Source organism: Terrapene carolina, unplaced genomic scaffold (assembly GCF_002925995.2).
Source record: "Terrapene carolina triunguis isolate 2854851 unplaced genomic scaffold, T_m_triunguis-2.0 Scaffold517, whole genome shotgun sequence".
In the NCBI taxonomy this organism is placed as follows: domain Eukaryota; kingdom Metazoa; phylum Chordata; order Testudines; family Emydidae; genus Terrapene; species Terrapene triunguis.
Genome location: NW_020664868.1, coordinates 3021698 through 3041926, shown reverse-complemented (window position 1 = coordinate 3041926; position 20229 = coordinate 3021698). Strand labels below are relative to the sequence as shown.

Below are 20229 nucleotides of genomic sequence, written 5' to 3'. Positions count from 1 at the left end.
CCGTAATCTATCCATGCCCCCCCACTGTTCCCTTAGCTGGCCGTGCAATGCTGGGCAAAGGGGGATCTTTTCCTGCGCTTCTTAGCGCTCGCCCGACACGCCCAGGCCAGGCTCCAGCTCGCGAACCAAGCAGGTGGCCTAGAAACGGCTGAGCTACAATCAGGGGTGGGGCGAGTTATGGCCTCCTGAGGCACAACAAACAAATCCCGTGTTGGTTGGTACAGAAGCAGCTAAGGAACAAACAAGGAAACAGGCAGGACGGGGAGGAGGGCGGTTGGCTCGGCCCGGGCTGGAGCCGATGGGCTGCGGGGTTTGGCTTTCGGTTCTGCTGGCTGGCAGAGGAGGCGGCAGGTAAAGGAGGAGGCAGATGAAAGGCGGTTCCCCGCTGGCCGTGGCAGATCCCTGGGCGGTCAGTTTTGGTTCGGGGCAGGCGCTGCAGCAGGCAGGCAGCACTGTAGGACCGAGATCTTTGAGCCAGCGGGGAGGCGGGTGCCGCAGCGGGAGTTTAGAGCTGGCACTGATTGGGGGCTGGTGAGACCGCTGCCCGTCCCACTGCCCAGCACTGTCTCCTTGTGTCCCCCTCGGGTCTGTCTGTCTCCACCTGGTCTTGTACTTGGATCGGCAACTCTCTAAGGAGGGGCCTGTTTGTACAGCGCCTAGCACAGTGGGGTCCTGGGCTGTTGCTGGCATGCCCTCTGCCCTACCGTAATGCACCCAATAGCCATCAAAATGTACCATACCTGGCACAATGGGACCCCAGTCCAGGACTAGGCTGCCTAGACGCTACCGTAATACACCTAATCGGAAAGCAAATGTACACAATGGGGTCCTGGTCCATGACTGGGGTGCCTAGGCACTACCGTAATACACCTAGTAATACTAGTGTTGCCCCTTTGGCCTGAGCCCCTTAGACAATATTTGGGGGCCTTGCAGGGTTATTTCTATTAGGAGGAAAAAATCAGTGATTGCCAGGGGGTTTGTTTACACGGAATGTGCAGAAAGTCCCGTGTCCCTGAACACAGTAGGAAGAAATGGCAGTAGGCACCTTCCTCGCTCAGAAATCCCCATGTCTGCCCATCCAGTGGGCTCTGTGCCCAAGAAGCCCTGTCCCTCTGCTACTTCTAATGGTCACGCTCATAATTCTTGCTTCAAGGCGTCAGTCAGTTGCTTGCAGGGTCAGGAAGGTTTTTCTCGCCCCCCCCCCCCCCCCCGATGCACAGTTGTAATCTGGAGGCAGGGAGGGCAGATTTCACCTTCCTCTGAGGCATCGGGGATTGGCCACAGCTGGAGACGAGACACTGGATGGAGTGGACCAGCGCTGGGGGTGTTCTTAGATGCCTGACTGGTGGGCCTTGCTCACATGCTCAGGGTCCAACTGATGCAGATTCAGGGCCAGGAAGGAATTTCCCCCAGGTCAGATTGGCAAGTACCTTGTTTTTTGCCTTCCTCTGCAGCATGGGCCACAGGTCATTTGCTGGGATCATCTGGGCAAATCTCACTTAATCAATTCTCTGCCATGGTATGGGCCTCGGGCTGGGCCTCTGCTGGTCTCTACCTATGGTTTGCAGTTTGAGCTCAGTCGAGCTCCGTGTCGGGGTATTTCGGTGGAATGGAATGTCCTGTTGGGCGCTCTGCGGGAGGCCAGGCTAGATGATTTAATGCTCCCTTCGGGCCTGAAACTCTGTTCCCCTGGCGCTCTGCCTCTGCCAGCCACGCCCTACAGCCCGTCTCCTCACCCTTGTGTTGGCAACCGTCCATCCACCCTCTGACCTGCGAGTCTGCGGGCACCCCTGATCGTCAGCAGCTGCCTTCACTACCTGAGGGGGCTTGGATGACTGAAGGAGCGTGCGGGCCAGGCCGCTTTGGCTTTAATGAGATCTCAGACGGTCGTGGGATGCAAAGCTCCACTGGTGGCTGATGGGGCCCCTGTCTGCAGACCAGCCATACCAGCAACAGGAGCCGTTCCATGACACGATCCCACGGCCGTTGAAACTAGACACATTCAGACTGGAAATCAGGCGTAGATTTTTACGGTGAGACTAATTAAGCATTGGAACAATTTACCGAGGGTCGTGGTGGATTCTCCATCACTGAACGTAGGAGCGGCCATAGTGGGTCAGACGATCAGGCCATCTAGCCCAGTATCCCGTCTGCCGGCAGTGGCCAATGCCAGATACTTCAGAGGGAGTGAACAGAACAGGCATTATGAAGTGATCCATCCCTTGTCCACTCCCAGCTTCTGACAGTCAGGGCATGGGGTTGCGTCCCTGACCATATTAGCTAATAGCCATTGATGGACCTATCCTCCGGGAACTTACCTAATTCTTTTTGAATCCTGTTATAGTCTTGGCCTTTGCAACATCCCCTGGCAATGAGTTCCACAGGTTGACTGTGTGTTGGGTGAAGAAATATTTCCTTATGCTTGTTTTAAACCTGCTGCATATTGATGTCATTGGGTGACCCCTGGTTCTTGTGGTGATATGAAGGGGTAAATAACACTTCCTTATTCACACTCTCCAAACCAGTCATGATTTTTTTAGACCTCTCTCACATCCCCCCTTAGTCGTCTCTTTGCTGAGCTGAACAGTCCCAGTCCTTTCTTCAAATTGAATTGACGATTTTTAAACCAGGGCTGGGTATTTTCCTAAGAGATCTGGCCTAGGGATTATTTTGGGGCAGGACTTTGATGTTGTGAAGGCCAAGACTATAACAGGGTTCAAAAAAGAACTAGACAAAATCACGGCGGATAGGTCCATCAATGGCTATTAGCCAGGATGGGCAGGGATGGTGTCCCTAGCCTCTGTTTGCCAGAAGCTGGGAATGGGCGACAGGGGATGGATCACTTGATGATTCCTTGTTCTGTTCATTCCCTCTGAGGCACCTGGCATTGGAAGACAGGATACTGGGCTAGATGGACCTTTGGTCTGACCCAGTCTGGCCGTTCTTATGTTCTCTGGCCTGTGCTAAGCGGCGGGTCACGCTACTTGGTTACAATGGGCCCCGCTGGCCTTGGATTCTAGGAAGCAGGATCTCCAACAGCACAGGGAACCAAGGAAGCCAAATTAAAGGGACCCACGCCCTATTTTGTTTTCCTTTGCAGGTAGGGTTACCACCACGCGTCCGGGTTTTCCCGGACGTCGCCTCTCTCTTTTGAGGCTCCGTCCTCTGGCGGGGCAGATTTTTCAAATAACAGGTAACGTCCAGGATTTTTGTAGAGCAGACGTCGCGTTTCAGAAAGAGTCCCGCTTGGTCCGCTCCCCTGCAGCTGATTGGGCCGTTCCCCTGAAGCCATAGCTGCAGGATCCTGCCCACCTGGGTACTAGCTCCCAGCCCTGGGGAGGGGGGTCCCACAGGGAGGTGCTGACCGGCTGTTGCTGCGTCCTAGGCTTGCACTGGCCACCATGACAGGGAGTGACGCTGCCCCCCCCCCCCCCGTGAGTCCCCCCCCCCCAGGCCCCCCCCCCACCCCCCAAATTCCCCCCCCCCCCCCGGGTCAGTGTCTTCTTTCTGGAAACCGAAAATATGGTAACCTTATTTGCAGGACATCTTTAAAAAGTCTTCCCCTCTCCTCCAGCCACCTTTACCACACCCCTACCACTGCCTCCTCCCACCCTATGTTCAACTCAGTCTCCCCGGGCACCATTCCTGGGTCTAGGTTGCTAATTTGATGTGCCGCAGGCACGCCATCTGCAAACGCATGGCTCCCTGACCTTGCTGGCCGCCCTCTTGTGCAGCCAGAGGCAGTGCAAAGTGGCCGCAAAGCTGCTGTTAGCCCCGCCACCTCCCCCACGGAATACAGGCCCTGATTGTCACTTACCCTGTCTGCCCATGTGGGGGCGCGGCTGGTGGCTTTAAACTTCCTTTGCACTCTCTGTATTCTAGGCCCTGCCTGGCCCTTTTGCAGCGGTTAGAGCAGCCTCACAGCTGCTCTAAGTGATTGGGGGGGTGGGGGAGAATAGCCGCTGTGCGCTGGCCATACCCCCTGATCCGCCCCCAGGGGGCAGAGAATAGCCTCCGTGCAGTGTCCTCTGGCTACATGCCCAATCTGCCCCCTATGGGCGCTGGGGGGCAGAGAACAATGGCAGTGCACCCCAGCAATGCCCCCAATCCATCCCTATGGGCCCTGGGGGGGCAGAGAATAACCACAGTGCAGTACCCCCAATCCATCCCTATGGGCCCTGGGGGGGGCAGCGAATAGTCCACACCCCTGAGCTGCTCCTTATGCCGTCTCCATACTGCCTGGGGAGCATTGGGGGGTGTGTGTGTGTGATGGATTTGCAGAGACTAGTTTCCACCTATTTCGAAGCGCCTCCATGCAGTGATACCCTTCCCTCCCTCCTTCGGGAATACCTGTGACTCAGGGGCCTCCCAGCGTGGCTGTAATTTACGAGAGCAGAGCGTTCTCCCCCGGGGGGGGGGGCTGGATTTTCTCTGCACCTGTTGCCCTTAGGAGTTCCTGTCTCCCCAGCAGGGGCCCGCATCTGGGTTCCGGGCAGCCCTGCCGTGCGGCTCTCCCAGCGCTGCGAGCGGCGGCCCTGTTGTTCAGGTGAGATCTGTTTGTGCCCAGACAGGATTGGCCGGACCCGCTCCCGGGAGGGGCAATCATGCGCCCCCTGCCGATGCCCAGGCTCTGTCCAGATGCCCAGGCATCCCCGAGACGCTCGCGGGGATTGTGAAGTGGGGGGGAGCCAGAAATGCAGAGGGACAGCGTGGCCCAGAGCTTCAGCCCGGCTCTTCTGAAATCTCGGATGCTCTCCATGCACCGGGGGGAGCCGGTGCCCGACGAGGCCGGCTGCAGCGTCTGCACCGCCTCCGTGGAGAAACGGATCAGGTGAGGCTGAGATCCAGGCTCTGGTATTTGGGGAGGGGGGAGACGCCGCCCAGTATCAGGGCATAGGGGAGTGTCGGCCGTTCTGTGTCCCACCACCTGCCAGATGCCCAATGACCCACCTCTTCCCAGAATCCTTAGAGGATGCAAAGGATTGTGGGGATTTGGGTCCCTGGGGTTACTTTTTTTTTGGGGGGGGGTCATTTTGTGGGCAGCAGGAAAAAGAAAGGATGAAGGGAGCTGGGAGTGGGGCTGGGATGTGGGGGGAGGAGGGAAGGAGGCCTGGTGGGATGCAGTGGGGAGAAGGAAGGGGGGCTGGGCTCTGGTGGAGTGGAGAGGGGTGGGGGCTGGTGCGGGTGAGTCTATATCTTCTAGCGATGCCAGATGTCCCCTGCGGCTGTGCCAAGCTTCCAGGCCCTTGGCTTTCCCCGTCCCTGGTCAGTTACAGTCGCTCTGTTGGCGCGGCAGGGGAGCAGGTGTCGCTGGCGTTCATGACACTGTGGGTGGCAGCAGGGGGGAAGCTTGGATCGCCATGCGCTGTGAGGCTCCTCTCTGTCTCCCTGCAGGGCCGAGCAGGCCTGCCGGCTGCACGAGCGGGTCCTGGACTCCCTGTCCCGCTTCCAAGACTGGCTGCGGGGGGCGGAGCTGTGGGCCGCCTCCCCTGCGTCCTCCCAGGTGCCCTTCGCTGTGGCCAAGGAGGAGCTCAAAAAGTTTGAGGTGAGGATGGGAGTGAGGGGAGGGGGCAGTGTGGCCCAGCGGATGGAGCACTAGACTGGGACTCAGGACACCAGGGTTGTGTTCATAGCTCTGCCACCCTCCTGCTGAGTGTCTTTGGGCCAGTCCCTGGCCTGCTCTGTGCCTCAGTTTCCCCTCCCATCTCTTGTTTATTTAGACTTGGGGCAGGGACCGCCTCTTGCGGGACCCAGCACAATGGATGGGGATGTAGGTGCTACCATAATATACATAATAAGGCCCAGCACAATGGGGTGCCGATCCTGAATGGCGATGTCAGTGTTACCCTAATATACATAATAAGGCCCAGCTGATGGGGCCCCAATTCTGGGATGCGGATGTTGGTCCTACTGTAATATACATAGTAAGACAAGGCGTGATGGGGATGGTAGATGCTACTGTATTACACCTAATAAGGCCTAGCTTGATAGGGCCCCAAACTCCAATAGGGTTTATAGATACTACCATAATACACCTAATAAGGCTCAGCACAATGGGGCCTAGCTCCTGGATGGCGACTGGTAGCTACAACCGTAATTAACCTAATAGGGCTCAGCATGGTGACAGTAGATGGTAGTGTAATACACCTATTAAATAATACTGGAAGAAACTGAATGATTTCTTCTGCGCAGTGATGCTGGCGCAGCCAGGGTAGGGCAGGGTTGGCAAGAAGTCTCTTGAAAGAGACCTCAGGGGAGACACTCAGTAGCAGAGGTGTCTTTGAGTTGTGGTTTATTGAAATCCTTTTATTTCAGAGGTGGCAGGAAAAGCTGTATACACCGAAGATCAAACAAGGGGAACATTTATAACCCCCCAGTCCTTCCCCTTGGCAAGAGGCTAACGAGGTCTCCAGTTTCCATAGTGCTTCAAGGATCTCGGCAACCCGTTGCAAACGTTTCATTTCGTCTCAGGTTTCTGCCCCTCTGAGCCGGGCCTTGTAATTTCCATTTGACAGATTGGGAAACAGAGATTAAAGTGACTTACCGCAGAGTTACATAGTGGGAGAACTGGGAACAGAACCCAGGAGTCCTGCCGCCAGGCCCCTTGCTCTAACCACTAGCCGCTACTCCCCTGCCAGAGCTGGGAATAGAACCCAGGATGTGCTCTGCAGATCTCGGGGGGGGGGGGCCTGTAACACATGCTCACCAGAGGGTAACAACTGCAGTACGTGAACACAGCACAACTGTTAATGAATTGATCCTCACAGCCCCCTCCCACCCCAAGACAGGGGAGAATTATTCAAATTTTACAGATGGGGAAACTGAGGCACAGAGCGACGCGGCGACGTCTACGGCGGGGCCAGCATCCAAGCCAGTCCTAGTCCAGGGCTACAACAACAACAAGGCCACCCTTCCTCACCAGTGCTGGGGTCCCTTTCTCCCTCCAGGTGCTGCAAAGGCAGATCCAGGAGAAGTTGCACCATCTGGAGTCCTTAAACCGGCAGTACCGGCAGCTGGTTCAGGCCAACGGCCTCCGTTTGCAGGGCCGGCTCAGGACCGCAGTCCAGGAGAGCAACCAGCGCTGGGACAACCTCCAGAAACGAGCTGCTGCCATCCTCAAGAGACTGAAGGTACCAGCCGGCGGGTCCCTGGGAGGGAGGGAGGGGCACTGGCACGGCGGGGAGGCATCTCGAGGCACCATCTTTGTGTCCAGGAATAATCGGCAGAGAAATGTGCCTGTGGTGTCTCCCCCGCCAATAATATTTGGGTGGGGAAGGAGACAGGGTGGGCGTATAAACCTGCCCCTTGTTACACTGGGGATCCCTTCCTCAGCAGGGAGACCCGGACAGTGAAACGGATCAGATCCTCCGTTGGTGTAAATTAGAGCACCACTGATTTACACAAGAGGGGGATCTGGCCCAGAAAGTGAAATTGATCAGGCCCTGATTTGCGCCACTCGGCTGAGCAAAATGCAAAAGAAGTCATTCTTCCGCTTGACTCCGCGCCCATTAGGCCTCAACTGGAGGATTGTGCCCAGTTCTGGGCGCCACATTTCAGGAAGGATGTGGAGAAATTGGCGAAAGTCCAGAGAAGAGCAACAAAAATGATTAAAGGTCTAGAAAACAGGACCTATGAAGGAAGATTGAAAAAACGGGGTTTGTTTAGTCTGGAAAAGAGAAGACAGAGGGGACATGATAGGAGTTTTCAGGTATCTAAAAGGGTGTCATAAGGAGGAGGGAGAAAACTTGTTCATCTTAGCCTCTAAGGATAGAACAAGAAGCAATGGGCTTAAACTGCAGCAAGGGAGGTTTAGGTTGGACATTAGAGACAACTTCCTAACTGTCAGGGTGGTTAAGCACTGGAATAAATTGCCTAGGGAGGTTGTGGAATCTCCATCATTGGGGATTTTTAAGAGCAGGTTAGACAAACACCTGTCAGGGATGGTCTAGAAGATAATATTTAGTCCTGCCGTGAGTGCAGGGGACTGGACTAGATACCTCTCGAGGTCCCTTCCAGTTCTATGATTCTATGAGAAAGATCAAAGTGTCAGAAACTCAGGGATACCACGCAGGCATCTGATGAATTAGTAGTATTATTGATTCACCCTTTGTATCGTGATAGCACCTAGAAGCCACAGGCGTGGACCAGTACCCTGTTGTGCCAGGCGGCGTACGAACACCGAACAAAAAGTTTGTCTGCCCCCAAGAGATTCTTGGGCTTAAGGCGAAAACAAAGAGGGGCGTGTAAAAATTACCAGCCACTTCTGCAAACGTGTCAAGAATTCAAAATCCTGGCCCTTTATTATAATAATTAATAATCTCCAGCATCATTAGCGTTAGGCAGAAGGACACTGAAACGTGAATTTTCTGATGTCCGACTTCCTGCTAAACCTGCTGGCTCTGTTTGATTGTTTGTTGTTTGGTTTTTTTGTTTGTTTGCTTCTCCCCCCCCTCAGTATTTTGTCAGCCAGCGGGAGGAGTTTGAGTGGGAGCGGGAGAACGTGCAGGTGTGGCTGACGGAGCTGGATCTGCGGCTCACCGATGTGGAACATTTCTCAGGGGGCAGCTCGCTCGAGAAAATGATGGAGCTGCAGGTAAGATGAGAACGTCCTCTTGTGAAGGATTAGGGATCGCTGGGCATGTATATATCGTATTGGCCCCTTGCAACTCCCAGATGCATCCGTGCAATGCACACGTCTGTGCAGCCTCATCTCAGAATGATCCTGCACAATGTGCGAGAGGCGCTGGTCTGCAGGGAGCAGGGTGCGGGCTGAGTAGCAGGTCCGCTCATCTTGGAGTTGGTGCCGCACTAGGGGGCGCTGTGCTGCAGCAAGTGAGGTGGGGGGCTCAGTAGGGGGTGCACTCCCTTTGGAGTTGGTGCTGACCCCTATGTCCCAGTGTGGCTCTAGGGGGCGCTGTGCTGCAGGGAGCCAGGTGAGGGCTCAGTAGCAAGTGCTCTCCCCTCTGAATCCGTGCTTACCCCGGTGTCCCAGTGCGGTGGATAAACAGCTGCCACGTCCCACCCCAGAGGTGGCTGCATTTCTGCACAGGGGGAAGTGACCCTTGCATATTCTTCCCCTAGCCCCTCTGATGGGAAGCGGGGAGGGCTCAGAACTCATGAGCTATCAATTAATGTCTGTGATAAGCTTTGAATTGGAACACCAGTGAGAGAGCAAAGTACCCTCATTGTTCTGTGGCCGATTGTTTGCAGGCGGGTCGCACCAGCGACGTGAAAGGGGAAAGTGCACGTGCAGAGATGCATGTGTACACAGGCACACACCTGATCATCTGTTGACACAGAAAATGTTGGTTCACCGAAGGGGAAATTTTATTTTTAGAGCATGACGTCCGGCCGAACTGGTTTCGGGTGACACGTTTCACTTAACCTGTCAGGTGCTGAGATGCCAATACGTTCAGAGAAACGGTGGCGATCTAAGGGTTAAAAAATAATACATAGGCTCCGGAGGATAGCGTGTGTCTTTTTGTCAGGGGGGGTCAAACCAGGCTAGTTCCGGCTTGGGAATATTTTCTCCCAGTGATGCTCTAGCATCTGCCTTCCAAGGATCTCCAAGCACCTTCATAACTTCAGCCCCTGAGGGATACAAGTCGATAGCTTCCTCTGAGTTTTTTTTTTATAGATGGGGAAACTGAGGCACGGAGAAGGGAAGTGACTCTGCCAAAGTCCTACAAGGAGGCTAGCTAGGAATAGAACCCAGGAGTCCTGACTCCATGTCGCCTCCTTCAAACACAAACTCAGACTTCCCTAAAGCTTGGAGTCGTGTAGATCAGGGTAGGTTGGGTTGGTCTCATGTCTACGGGGAAGTGAACTCTTCTATCCAGTGTCATTTTTGTACCTTCTCTCCCTTTCTGCGCACGCACAGAGCAGGGCTCATCCCCGCCAGCAGGGGGCAGCAGACAGACACCCCACCCCTGTGATCGTAAACGTTAAAAGTCCGTAAGCGACAAGGCGGGTGGGTTTTCAGAGAGGAAACTGAAATATTTGCTGCGATCACCTGGATCAAAGTGCTGCGCAGGGACGGATAGCTGCAGGCTCCCTGTATAAAACACTTTCCTGGGCCCTCGGGAGCTGGGGCTTGGGGCTGAGCTGTGCACCCTTTCACCTTTAGGTCACCAGTTCCCATCGGGCCATGGTCAATAGGGATTGAAACTTGATGAGTGTTTCCCCTGGATGGGCCATTTGCCGGCCTGTGTGAGATGAGTTTGCCGGGCCTCAGGCCAGTGGAAAACTAGCTCTCCCTTTCTTCCACGAATCCCTAGCTCTTTCCTCAGCAGATCTCAAAGCGCTTCCCGAAGGAGGCAGTATTGTTCACCCCCTTTGACAGATGGGGAAACTGAGGCATGGAGTGGGGGACGTGGCTTGCCCCAGGTCACCTGGCAGGCTACATCTCCTGAGTCCCAGCCCAGTGATCTCAGTCAACAGGCGGTATTCCACCCACCGCTCTGTCCGTGTCTGGGTGGACTTTGTCCTTCGGTTGAAGGCACCGAGCAGTATTAAAATATCCCAAGGCTGACTGGTCTCCCAAACCCTCCCCTCGCCTCCAGCTCTGTACACTGGGGGCGGGAGGGAACAGGTGCTGATGTGCATTACCAGCCCTCTGCTTGCTCAAACCGGCCAGCCTCTGCGTGGAAACCTGTGGGAACGCCAGATCGATCCCGAGATTAGCTTCTCGCTTCCAGTTAGCGATCGCACCTGTCCCTGGGCCGCTCGACAGCACGTAATAAACCCAACGGCTGCGCTGCCGCAGCCCTGTGACCTTGGGCGCCAAGCCGCTCCGTTCTGGCAAGCTCAGCAGGGTCAGGAACTGGAGGGGCGACCACGCCTCGCAGGTGTTGGGATCGGCCCTTCATTTGGTCTTGCCCTTCTCTCTGGGGCAGCGTTGAGACGGTGGCTCTAGGGGGCGCTGTGCTGCAGGGAGCAGGGTGGGGCTCAATTGGGGGTGCTCTCCAGTGCAAACCCCAGTGCCCCAGCACGGCAGTAGGGGGCGCTGTGCTGCTGGAAGTCTTTGGGGTAAGATAGAAATCGGAGGCCATGCCTGCTAAGGTGCCCGGGGCAGTTTGCAAGGAGGCTAACGTCTCCCCGCTGTCCCAGGAGTTCCAGGAGGCCGTGCAGTCCAACGCGGAGCGGCTCGACTGGCTGCTGGTGTCCGGCGAGCGGCTGATCCAGAGGAGCGAGCCGCAGGACGCCGAGATCCTGGAGGAGGAGCTGCAGGAGCTGAGCTGTTACTGCCAGGAGGTCTTCTGGCGGGTGTTTCGCTTCCGCCGCCGGCTGGTCAGCATGAGGCTGGTACGTGTGGGGCGGAGCCCGCGCCACGGGGCACGGCGGCTCAACCATCGCCGGGCACCTGGGCGCTCTCAGCCCTGCCCAGACTATGAGTGGGAGATTTACCAGGAAAATCCTCAGGGCCACCACTGTGAGGAATACATTGTGGGGCAGTGCTCCCTTCTCACTCCGTGCTGCCTGTAATGCCCCACGGTGGCACTAGGGAGCGCTCTTCTGCAAAGAGGGGTGGGAGCAGAGAATGGGGCACGCTCCTCTTGCAGTCAGTGCTGGTCCCCGTGTGGCACTAGGGGGCGCTGTGCTGCAGGGAGTGGGGTTGGGAGCTCAGTAGGGGGCGCTCTCCCCATGCACTCAGCGCTTACCCCAATGCCTCAGTGCAGCACTAGGGGGCGCTGTGCTGCAGGGAGAGGGGTGGGGGCACAGAGGGAAGTACGCGCCAGTCTAAGTCCGCTGATTCCAACTGGCATGCTGCAAGAAGCAGAGCGGGGGGCTCTCGCCAGACCCCAAGGCCCAGGTTTGGTGGCAGAGGCTGCATTTGTTGTGCTGGTGAGGGGAGAGGTCTAGGCACCGGGTGCTTATTATGGTGTGTTTTTTGGCAAGAGTTGGGCTACGAAACGCCTGGGTCGTGGCCACGTTTCCTTGTGAACCGTTGCGTTTTTACCTTCCCAAGTCCCCCCCCCTGCGTTTTCAGCTGGTCAAAGGATTCTTCGCTTCCGCTCCTCAACTGTTGTGCAGCATTGCTCTGCAGCTGTTAAATGGCTGCTGTGTGTTCCGCTCCAGAGGTGGCTGCATCTCAGCACCGGGTGAAGGAGCTCTGTATAAACAGCTGCTGCGCCCCACCCCAGAGGTGGCTGCATCTCAGCACCGGGTGAGGGAGCTCTCTATAAACAGCTGTCGTGCCCCACCCCAGAGGCAGCTGCATCTCAGCACTGAGGGATCCCTGTATAAACAGCTGCCATATCCCATCCCGAAGGTGAGGGCATCTCTGCCCTGGGGGAGGGATCTCTGGATAAACAACTGCAGCTGTACCCACAGAGCTAGATGAGGTGATTTCTGGGTATCAGTTTCCAAAGTGCTTGAGGATTGTCAGGTGAGATATTATCATTTACAAGTTCGTGTGTGCTTCTCTGCCCTCTGCTGGTAGAATAAAAATTATTTGAATGTGTGTCATAGCCCCTATACTGCCAACAATGTCTGGGGATTCTCCTATAGCTCAGGTGTATTGGAGTTGCCCCTTGCAGAATCCATTGCAGGAGGGTTAGTTAAAGGCTACTGAAGGCCTAGCGAGCTGCTGTCTCTTTCCTGCTGACCCTTCCTGCTCACCCACCCACCAGGTCTTTGAGGACGAGTGGCTGTCAGACCGAGACACTGACGCGGAGTCTGACTGCTTCGCAGACGCGTCCCCGGAGCCTGAGGTTGAGGGAGAAGCCAGGGGGCCCCCGCCCGCTGCTTGGATCTACCAGTCCACCCCGCACAAGGCTCTCTGCTGCCGGCGCCGCCATCCGTTCGGGGCTGCCTGGGGGGACAGCCTGGACCTGGAGTGGGACCCCTCGGTGGACGTGGGCGGGTCCACGTCTCATGACGAAGAGGATTCATCGTACTGCAGCGCCATCACGGGTACGGGCTGCCATGGGTCGCGGACCCTGGCTGCCCTGAATTGCAGTGGTGGGGAGAGGAGTCCTTAAAGGGGCAGAGCCCCCCCCAAACTGCCCCAGATGATGGGTAGGAGGTGGCTTCTCACCCCCCTCCCAGAGTTGGGGATGGAACCCAGGAGTCCTGACTGCCCCCCCCCCTGCTCTAACCCACTAGACAACACCTCTCTCCATAAAGATTCCTTCCCATATGGCAGGGGTGGGCCACCCTGAAAGGGACTGGCCCCCTCACCCCCAACAATGACCCAGCTGCCACCTCCCTCCCATGCCAGCTGGGGCAGAGCTGTAAGGGCAGCAGCTCCTGGCCCTGGAGATGGGTTGGGGGTGCACAGACCCCCCCCACCCCCCTTGCCTTAAAGGGGCAGTGCCTTAAAGGGGGGCAGCCGAGCTGGGCCAGCCCAACTTTGCTGCAGCAGCTCCCGGGGGTCACGGGGGATCTTTTAAAGGGGCAGATACCACCAGCCGCCGTTCCCTCTCTCCAGGTGTGGGCCAGTGGGAGGAGCCGGGCCGGAGGTGCAGCTCCCGGCTGGGCACGCCCAGCATCTGGCCGGCTGGATGCGGGAGAGGCGCCGGCCACGAGGACCTGAACGTAGGTAGCTACTGGAGTCCATCCCAGGGGGGCTGGGCTCGATACAGGGGTCACTGCGTGACATGTATCACTGTGACATGCGTGACACTGCTGGCCCCGGCTGGGGAGGGGGGGTGTTTCGGGTGTGATGAAACCCACCCCATCGGGGAGCATGGAAACAAAGTCCTGGAAGGGGTTTTACGCAGCAGTGGCCCAGGGGTGAGGGATGGACAGCAAAAGTCGGGGGGGCCCAGTCCCAGGTCGCAGGGCCACCCCGCCCAGCTCCGGACGGGGCCAGTGGGGGAGGGGGGAATGCTTCCCCGCCCTCCCCCACAGCTCCTCTGCTGAGTTCAGGTTCTCAAAAGGGCAAGGGAGGCATGGACCCCTATGTTTAAAAAGTGTATGTGGGGGACAATCCCCTTTGGTCCCCCCCAATCGCTGGTACCTCTGCGGAGGCCCGGGGGTCTGATTAATTCCCAGGACCAATTCTCAGCCCTTAGCCTTGTGTTTCCTCCCTCCCCACGTAGGATCCGTCTATGTCACGTTCCCCCTCTCTGCATTTCATTGTTATCTGCTTTACAGCAGCAGCCCCCCGTAGTGAAATTCCGGGCCCTGCGCGGTAACTGAGATCGGGGCCCCACGGCGCCAGGTGCTGCCCAGACACAGTAGCTAAGATCAGGGCACCAGACCAGCCGTACCTCCGAGAACTCTCAGACAGAGTGGGATTATCTCTGTTTGAGTGGTGGGGAAACTGAGGCCCGGCGAGATGCAGTAACTGGCGCAGGGTCTCTCACAGCTGGGACTTGAATGCAGGTTTCCTGAGTTCCAGCCTAGCACCTTAACCGCAAAACCGCTGCAGCCTCTGTCTAGCCCTAAACCAGCCGTAGCCCGGTCAGTAGCAGGGTGGGCTTCCCTCGCCTAACACGACCCCCTGCTGCTAACGGGCTTCACTGGGAACCAGAGACAAGGTGATTCCCTATTTGTAAGAGGGAGTGGGGTCTAGTGGTTAGAACAGAGTTGGCTGGGAGCCAGGACACCTGGGTTCTATCCCCAGCTCTGAGCGGGGAAGGTGCAGGGGGAGGATAGGTGCTGGGACGGTGTCCCTCCATTCCCTGTAACCCAAGCATGAGACACCCTGTCTCCTGGGGAGGAGCTGTCAGGGTTGATGGAGGCGGCTTTGGCCAGTGGGGGCTGAGCATGGCTATCATTAGCAGGCCGTTCCCTTTCGAGGGGAAACACAGGCGCAGCTGGGCTCCCAGGACGGGCCTTGTCTCTCCCTGGCGACCAGAAGGAAGGTGGAAATTGTCTGGGACAGTTCCGGTAAGTGACTTGGTTCCTGGCCCGTCACAGTCCAGTCCAGCTAACCACTGCCTATCCACTACCAAGAAAGCCCCTAGGTAGCTCCCACTAGCTGAGGGGAGACTTGTGGGGTCATAAGAAAAGATGCTGGGACTGGACGACAGGGAATGGATCACTTGATAATTGCCCTGTTCTGTTCATTCCCTCTGAAGCACCTGGCACCGGCCACTTTGGTCTGACCCAGTATGGCCGTTCTTATGTTCTAAAGCTGTATAAATAACAGGCAATCTAGTTCAAACAGGAATGAATTCAGGGCCGTTCTCTGGTCCGCGTTCCACAGGCCAGACTAGACTAATTCATGGCAGTGGGCCCCTCTGGCCTTGTGATCTCTGAATCTATGGGGGGAAAAAATCAGAATTTTGGGCAAATCAAAACATGGAAAAAAATCTTGCTTCGGGTTGAATGATGTGTTTCGTGTCCGAGCCTTGTTTAAATTGTTTGGGATTTTTTTTAAAGTGAAATCGAAGGGATTTTTAAAACCCCAAGTCGTTTGGAGCGAAAGAAACCAAGACACTTTTTTGTTTCGAAACCGTTTGGGCTTTTTCAGAGTTGTGTGTTTGCCGCCGGGGTCTGGTTGTGGTTTGGTTTTTGCGACACGAACGAGGCGGCCAAACCGTCACTGGTTTGCAAAACGTGCCGAATCTGCATTTGTCACCGAAAACTGAAACACTTCTCCCAGCTGTAGTCCGCCTGAATAGACTCCCCCAGTCCGGCTGGAAACAGACCGGCGGGAGCCGGGTGATTCATAGATTCTGAGGCCAGAAGGGACCATTCCGATCAGCCAGGCTGCAGCCAGCCCAGATCTGGTGGTTGAGGTAGAGCATCTGATCTCGGTGGAGAGCGATGGAGAATCCACCGTGTCTCCTAAGGGGCTGCTCCAATGGTTAATTCTTAGTTTATCCAGCTTCCCCGCCCAGCACCTTGATCTCACTCTGCCTGTCTGTGCTCCTATAAACGAGTCTTCTGCTATCTGATCTCTCCTTCCCGCGTAGGTACTTACGGTGAAAGGTACTTTATGCACCAGGTCAGGGCTTTGGTCCTTTATGGGCTTGAATCTGGCCTTTGGTTGTCCATAGCCCCGGCACTGTGGCTGGCGTGAAATGAGCTGTGAGGGCTCAGTGCATTTCAGCGCGGGACGGTTTTCTGCTGCATAAAACATCCAGGCTCAGGACTGGTGAAAGATCCTGCCCAGCCAGCCCCCGAGATCTTTCTCAGACGCTGCTCTGGAAAGACATCGCTTCTGGGGATGAGCTCGGTCTCCAGGGCCCTTGAATTCTGGGCCCCTCTGCTGGGGGGGGGGACTGGACTGAGACCTGACAAACTCATTTCACAGTAGGGAAGCCACCCAACAGCCATGAACTGCTAGCACGTACTGAGGTGGGATGGTATCAGACCAGCACCCCGAAGACAAAGGGCTTCATAGTCCATGCCACCGGCTCTGTAGCCCCCCATTATTAACTCCTTTGAGCCACCTGCTGATGCCCCACACATTACTTAGCCGAGGGCCTCACAATCTGTAGCGTATGTATCCTCTCAACTCTCCTGTAAGGCTGGTATCCCCATTGCAAAGAAGGGGGAACTGAGGCATGGAGTGGCTAAGTGATTTGCCCAAGGAGCTTGTAGCAAAGCAAGGATTTGAACCCCCAGCCCTGCCGTCTCCCAGGTTGGTATCCTAATAACCAGGTCATCCTTCCTCCCCTCCCCTCCCCTGGGCTGATCTCTCTCTTGTAGCCCTGCCCCTGGCAGTCACGCCCCCGCCATCCTCTCCCCTTAGGGAATGCCCCTCGGCGGGGCAGCCGGCATCCCCAGGGCCTGGCACTGGGGAACGAGGCCTGCCGCCAGACAGAGACGGTGGGCTTTGACCCCGAGCGGATTGAGAGCTGGCTGGGCCAGACCTGCGTGGAGCAGGGCAAGCTGGAAGTGATGCAGGTGAGCGCTGTTGCACCCTGGAGGGGGCAGGGGGGGTCTCGGGCCAGGCACCCCAAACTACTGGCACCCCCACATCCCCAGTGTCTGCGGGGCTTAGATCTCTCCCGGCCCCAAGCTCCATGCGGCCTTCCCTCCCCTGCTGGGGATGACGGTGCTGATCAGGTGGTCTGGGGGGTCATCCCCGTGACCTCTGCAGGGATGGGGCACCCTAGGGGGAGCTGATGCAAGTGGGATTTGGGCTGGGGGGTGGGGTGTCCTCCCCTCTGGTCTCGCCCCTGCCCCTTTCTATCCACCCTCACCCGCAGGGCTCGGCGCGATGGGGCCGCCCCCCAGTTTCCCCTCCCCAAGCAGCAGGGCCAAGCGTGGGTGGTTGCAGCAGCGGCTGGGAAAGACAAGAACCTGGCTGGCCCTGCCAGTCCCAGCGTCCAGCCCCGGGCAGGCCAAGCATTAGGGCTCAGCTGGGATGCCGTCAGAGTCCCCAAGCTAAGCAGGGACATGCCTGGCCACTCCCGGGAGGGGAGGCCCCCTTGTACTGCCGATAATTAGAAAGAGCTATGCCCACCCAGCTCATGAGCCAAGCATGGGGCTAGACATAACTCCCCTCCCTGGCGCTGGGGTAGGACCCAGGAGTCCTGACTCCCAACCCCCCGCTGCTTGAGCCCACTAGATCCCCTTCCTCCACAGAGCTGGGGATAGCACCCCCGAGTCCTGGCTCCCAGCCCCCCGCTCTAACCACTAGACAGCACCTCTCCCGCTGTAAAGTTTCCTTCCCCCGCGTGAGTTAAGGAAGAAGGCCCCACGTGTGGTGGGTTCGAGGCTGGTACCTCGGATGCGCTGGCCATGCAGAGCCCATAGCTCGAGGGGGGGTGTTGGGGCCCCATCCAGCCCTAACTAACGGCCCCCTTCTCCGTCCTTCCTTCTGCAGCCCTGCAAGAGGAGTCAGGCCGGTCCCGGCTCTGAGGACGTGGCAGTCATCATTGAGAAGGGGTAAGGGGCTGCTGCTTTGAGCCAGAGGGACAGGAATGACAGACAGATGTCCTTTGCCCCGACACCCCCCACCCCAACCCCAGGCCTGGCATCTCCCCACCTCCCAGCCCTGCCTCCCCCACGCCGGCTTTCCTGGGAGTGGGGTGGGTTAGCCCGTTGCACCAGTGCCTCCAGCCGTCTGTTCCAGGTCACCACCCCGTGGGTCCTTGCCCACCTGCAAAGGGTTACGGAGAGCAAGAGCAGATGTTCCCAAGGGGTGGCTGGAGCAGTCTGAGCGCAGCCCGGTGGTGGCTGGGTTGCCCGGTGGGCCTGGGCAAATGAGGCTGAGACGTGAGGGGCAGAGGTGGTGCAGGGTGTGGACCTCTCAGCGGGCCAGCCAAGAAGCCAGCCCAGACTTTCTAGTGCCCCCCCTCCTTGTATCTAGCTAACCACCCTCCTTTCCAGCCCCCGCCAGACCTGCCCCTCTCCCACACCCTGGAGCGAAGGTCTCCAGACGCATTTCTGTCTGAAACCGCTGCCAGGCTCCCTCCCCACTCCACTGACTTTGGGGTTCACCCCTAGGGAGGGGGCTTTGGTCCCCCAGCCAGGGGACAGAGCGGTGCAGAGAAAGGGACGCTGGGAGCGGCGAATCCCATTGGAGCCCATTCCGGTTTCCAGTGGCTGGGAGTTCCACAGTCCATGCTCCCCTTTTCCCTGGGGCTCGCAGGGAGGGGGGTTGAGCTGCAGCGGGCCTCTCCTATGACTCTTGTTCTGTTCCCCCTCCGCCGCCCCCCCACATGCCAACTCCAATCCTGGCATCTCTCGTGCCTCCAGGTCTATGTCACAGCCCTTGGCTTTCTCAGATCAACCTCGGGCAGGCTCCAGGATCCTGGTCAGAACGAAGAGGCTGCTGCTCTCTGTGGCTGGGCTGCTCCTGCTCCTCCTGGCCGGCACCTCCCTTCTCTCCCGCGCTGAAACGCCCTGCTACGTCCGGTCCTTCCATTTCATGCTGAGGTACGTCAATGGGCCACCTCCGACGTAGGCGTGCTGGGAAAATGCCAACGAGAGCCCACGGTTTCCCCAATGCCGGGGGCAGCTCCAAGGGGGTAGGGGGGCCATTTCCCACCATTCAGTGCCGCCCTCGGGTGGATTTTCCTTGGGCATCTGCCAAGCCACCTGCTTCTGAGGAAGATACCAACCTCCCAGCATGCCCAGATATGCAAGGAGCCTGCCCGTGAAGGAAGCACTTTTGGATCCTTCCGGGGACTTTGGAAGAAGCTCATCAGTACTTTCAGAGACCCCCAGAGCTGACCCACACGAACCCAGAAGCTTACGGCTGAAAGGAACCTCAAGAAATCAGGTGGTCCCACCACTGCACCGATCAACGACTCCTTGTGGTCGTTGTCCTTGCTCTGCCAGCCCAGCCCCTTGGCAGGTCCACCGCTCCCCAGGGAATGGGGCGGGTTGGAAAATTCTCCATCGCAGCTGTTCTTCGGCAGCAAATCAGGACTCGACCCAACAAAACGTCCTGTGAGAAGTGGCTGCTTCTTGTGGAAAATTTTGACTTTTTGTTCAGAATCAAAGAATACCCAAAACTCCAGAATATCTCAGTTCAGAAATGCTACCCAGGTGCCTCATGGGAGTTGTAGTTTGGGTGATTCTTAGCCCCATTCTTTATTATGGGTTGGGCTCCCCAACCAGCCTACATCTCCCATGATGTGTTGCAGCTGTGGGACTCCCGTGATGCACCAACACCCATCTCCAAGAGGCAAGACCATGGAGCATGATGGGAGATGTAGTCTGGCCAGGGAGCCTAGCCCATAGAAGAGAATGGGGACATGCGAGACCTGAACTACAGCTCCCATAAGACACCTGGACAGCATGGACTGGGTACTGCCTTAGTCCCCTAGGGGACTGGAACTGATGCCGCTGCAGCCTTGAAGATGGGTCTAGTAACTGGTACCACTGGAACCGTATGCGAGGATGGGGGGCGGGGAGAATCCATAGCAATGGGTGGTCCCTGGTGCACCCAGGCCCATCCAAACCTGAGTCTGTGTGAATGCCAAGTTTAAGTAAATGTTTTTTTTGAAGTGAATTTATTCATGTGCCATGGAAATGGTTTGCTGGGACCTCAGACCTTTGGTTGTTGCCTGTCCACCATCAATTGGGGCCCACCTAAATTTCCATGCCTAGCTATGCCACTGGGGAAGGGGTTGTAACTGGTACTGCTGCAGCCCTGCGGGTGGGCACGGGACCTGGTACCGTTGGATCCGAGGGGATATGGTAATTGGTGCCACGCTAGTCACACACCATTATGCCACAGGTACCATTGGAGCTCTGCAGCCAGGGACCAGGGTACCATGGTGCCAGGTGCCATACAGACACAGAACAAAAAGCCCACCCTGCCACATAGTTGCCAGTCAAGCCATGCCCATGTCCTTATGGGGCTCTGATCCT

The 20229-nt window shown here is 57.2% G+C and overlaps 1 protein-coding gene across 1 annotated transcript; it reads left to right on the top strand.

Annotated features, from left to right (window-relative positions):
* Positions 1 to 4421: 4421 nt before the first annotated feature.
* LOC112115429 (nesprin-1-like) lies at positions 4422 to 19833 on the top strand. Its single transcript, XM_029913206.1, has 11 exons — positions 4422 to 4831; positions 5395 to 5545; positions 6948 to 7130; positions 8456 to 8593; positions 11110 to 11304; positions 12633 to 12915; positions 13433 to 13539; positions 14733 to 14838; positions 16652 to 16806; positions 17732 to 17793; positions 18607 to 19833. Exons 1-11 carry the CDS (start codon positions 4695 to 4697, stop codon positions 18812 to 18814), a joined length of 1725 nt encoding a protein of 574 aa, XP_029769066.1. The 5' UTR covers positions 4422 to 4694; the 3' UTR covers positions 18815 to 19833.
* Positions 19834 to 20229: the final 396 nt, after the last annotated feature.